At 63.0% G+C, this 3,454-nt stretch overlaps 1 protein-coding gene across 1 annotated transcript; it reads right to left on the bottom strand.

Moving 5' to 3' along the window:
- Positions 1–9: 9 nt before the first annotated feature.
- Positions 10–3,348, bottom strand: LOC108497064 (BTB/POZ domain-containing protein KCTD12-like). Its single transcript, XM_017814402.1, has 2 exons — positions 3,255–3,348; positions 10–1,571 (listed from the first exon to the last, which is right to left on the bottom strand). Exon 2 carries the CDS (start codon positions 1,545–1,547, stop codon positions 687–689), a length of 861 nt encoding a protein of 286 aa, XP_017669891.1. The 5' UTR covers positions 1,548–1,571; positions 3,255–3,348; the 3' UTR covers positions 10–686.
- Positions 3,349–3,454: the final 106 nt, after the last annotated feature.

Below are 3,454 nucleotides of genomic sequence, written 5' to 3'. Positions count from 1 at the left end.
CCCCCCAAAATACCCCCCCCAAACACCCCCCCCAAGGCATCCCAGAGCAGCAGCGAGGCTTCAGCTCAGAGCTGCAAACACGGGGTGAGGTTTTACCCTCCCCAAGCGCTGCCAGTCTAAAGGCTAAGCTGCTTACAGGGGCTCATGGCAATACATCCTGCCAGGCTTCATCTTCCCAACCCCCCCTCCCCTCCCTGGCTCTGCTTCCCACCTTTCTCCGTGTCCTTAACCCAACTCTTCCTCACCCACAACCCTTGGCAGGTCAAACCCAGTGAGTGCAGCACAGTCCCGAGCAGCTGCAGATGGACAGGGAGCCAAGTTCAGCGTCCAACACAAGCTCATCCAGCCGCAGGAATTCCAGACAAAGCACAGTCCGCCGTGTCCCCCCCTCCCACCCAAACCACGCGACAGTGTCCAAGTCCACACATCCAGGGAGGGTTGGGAGCACTGCAGAAGTCGGAGAGAGGGAAGAAGGCTGGTGCTCAGCGGCTGCTACAAGGAAGAGCTGGGCAGGTTCAACGTGGAGGAAGGAGGAGGGGGGAAAAAAAACCAAAAACCAACTCAAAAGGAGGCAAAGGGGGAACGCCGGGATTCAGGGATGGATGTCTACCTTCTAGGCAACGGCCAGCATGGGAGAGGAAAGAGGGACGGTTGGCGTTTGGTTTGTGGAGGGTTGGTTGGTTGTGTCACTCACGATAGAAAACATATTCGGTGTAAGAGGTCCAGATCCTGTCGTCCGTCTGGTCGTGGGCGAAGGCACACGTGCCCGTGGAGTTGCAGGCCACCATGTGGAAGCCGGCATCGGCCAGTTTGTCAAAGGCCTGCTCCAGGAAGGTGAATTTGAGGTAGTACCTGGAGGTGTACCTCTCCGGGGGCCTGTCCGGGTCCCTGCTCTCGTTCAAGGTGTCCCCAAAGACCTCCTTGGCCAGCGAGGTCTTCCCGCACACCATGATCCGGGCCACCCTGCGGAACTTGGCGTCCGTCTGGCTGTCCCTGCCCAGGGTGTAGGAGCCCCTGTAGCCGATGGTGATGAACCCTGCCCTGCGGCCCTCGGTGCCGGCGGTGCCACCGGCCGTGGTGCCGGGCAGAGTGGCGCCGGCGGAGCTCAGCGCGCGGGCGGCGTCGGCGCCGGGGGACAGCTCCTCGGGGTCGCTCTGGCAGGGATCCTCTCCCAGGGAGTTCTGCTTGCTCAGCTTCGGCGCCAACATCTTCACCAGCTCGGGCAGCATGAAGTACTCGGCCTCCCGCTGCAGCCGGCTCCGCTCCGGGAAGTGCTCCGGCAGCACCAGCTGCTGGTCCCGCATGTAATCCAGGATGTAGCGGAACAGGAACCCGTCCCGGTCCACGAAGAAGCGGCCCTTGCTGTCGCGGGCCAGGGAGCGCACGTTCTTCTGGGTGAACATCTCCCAGAGCAGGGAGCCGGGCACGCTCACCAGCGTGGGGTGCCGGGTGATGTAGACTTGCCCACCCACGTTGAGCTCGATGATGTCAGGGAAGGGGTTGTCCTCGCCGGGGTTGGCACAGCCCGCGCCGTCTGCCAGGGCCATGGTGAGCTCCCGCTGCCTTCCCACCTGCGGCACCAACCAGACACGGGCCGTGTTAAACCTGCCGGCACACACAGCTCCCCCAGCTGCCCCCATCCCAAGGGATCCCGAGGCAGGTCACACATCGAATCATACAATCATTCGGATTGGAAGAGCCCTCTAAGATCACCGAGTCCAGCCACTGACCCAGCACTGCCGAGCCACCACTAAATACTAAATATTAAATACTGGCTTTGGGTCAGCAAGCAGTGCAGGACTAGATCTTCATCTCTCCTGAAGTCTGGAATTCATCTGCTCACCAATCCCTGGCTCTTGGAATAAGCAGCATTAACTAGTGCCATCTTCCTTTCCAAGGCACAAGGGAGGGACTGTTCAGCCTGGTCTGACCACACCACCTGCACTCTCCCAGCAGTCATTCCCGGGGCTGGGGCTCGGCCCCTTTGCCCAGGAGGGCGAGGGGACACCGGATAGATGTTGACAACAGGAAAGGCAGGGCTGTCACACCCTGGGGCAGAGCAGGGACCTGCCAGCCCCGCATCCTGCCGGGCAGGAGGAGCCCCGAGGCTGCCAGGGGAGGAGCATCACGGTGCAGGGTCCCTGCCCAGCCAGGGGGCTGGAGAGGTTTGTGCTCCCACTTCAGGAGCACCCACGGGGCTGCCAGAAAAGCAGTGCTTAGATAGCACCGTGAAGGACAGAGGGACGGTGCCTTTTGGCTCTTCTGCTCCGTCCTTGCTCCTGGAAAGTGCTCAAAGAGACTCGAAGCCAAGCTGAGAGATGGCAGAACCTCTCCAAGGGGCTGGGACCAAGACAAATACCGGGCTACTGGTACGGCCTCAGGCCAGATGCCACGTATTTCTACGTTTTCTAAAGACAAGGCGATTCTTGGATATCTCTTGACACTGCAAATCAGCTGCTTACGTAAACCTGGCTCAGCAGGCAGACTCTGGATCCAGCCTGGCCAAGCCGTGCTCCGTGCAGGGATTTGGGTGAGAAGGGGTTCCCTGTGCTGGCAGGGCTGATCTCCAGCTCTGCCCACTCCCTGCGTGCTGTTAGTGCTGCCCTGGGGCTGCTTGGAGGTTGGGACCCCCCCCCGGGAACTGGTCCCACATCCCAGAAACAGCACTAAGTCTCGCCCCGTCCTTCTGTCCTGCTGTGAAGCTTCACAGGAGCAGCTCAAAAGGATCCCAACACAAATTTTCGAGAAACTAAAGGACAAAGATAGAACTCTGCGGGCACTTTTGGGTAGAGGGGCAGAGCTGAACCAGCGTTTCATGGGCACACTCCTCCTCCCAGCTCACGGGGATGCTCGGGCAGAATCGGCTTTGAACGAGGAGTGACTCGGACAAGGAACAGGCTGCTGGAAAAGAGGATCAGCGCGGTCCCTCCGGCTCCCAGCTTCCCAATCCCCCTCCGCAGCGGCTTTGGGTGCCTTTCCCTGGCGATTCCATGCCCACCGTGCAGCCCAGCGGGCAGGAGCCGCCCGTGCCCGGAGCTCGCATCCCTTTGTCACGGGTGGCGGGGGGGCTGCCCAGGGTGGGGTGGGGGGTTGGGGGACGCAGGGAGAGCTGCCCCAGGCACGGGGCGGGGGGGACATCAGCGGGGACATCATCGGGGACATCAGCGGGCACAGCCCGGCTCAGCCGCGAGAGCCGGAGCCGTCCGAGCGCTCCTCGGCACCGCCCCGGCCGGGGGACCCCCCGCCCCCGTTACCTCCGCAGGGCGGCCCGGCCGCTCGGCTCCGCTCCAGGCTGTGCCGCCGCTCCTGTCGCTTCTCCGCTGCCCGTCCCTCCGTGCCGGTCCCGCCGCTCCGCTCCGCCCGCCCAAGCCCTGGCCCCGCTGTTTTATGGCCGGGAAGGCGGCGAGCGCCGGCCCCCGCCGGCCCCGGGACCGCCTTCCCCCGCCTTCCCCCG

This window comes from Lepidothrix coronata, unplaced genomic scaffold (genome assembly GCF_001604755.1).
Source record: "Lepidothrix coronata isolate B3197 unplaced genomic scaffold, Lepidothrix_coronata-1.0 Scaffold2, whole genome shotgun sequence".
In the NCBI taxonomy this organism is placed as follows: Eukaryota; Metazoa; Chordata; class Aves; order Passeriformes; family Pipridae; genus Lepidothrix; species Lepidothrix coronata.
The sequence above is the reverse complement of the archived record's forward strand: the minus strand, read 5'-3'. Positions and strand labels throughout refer to the sequence as shown.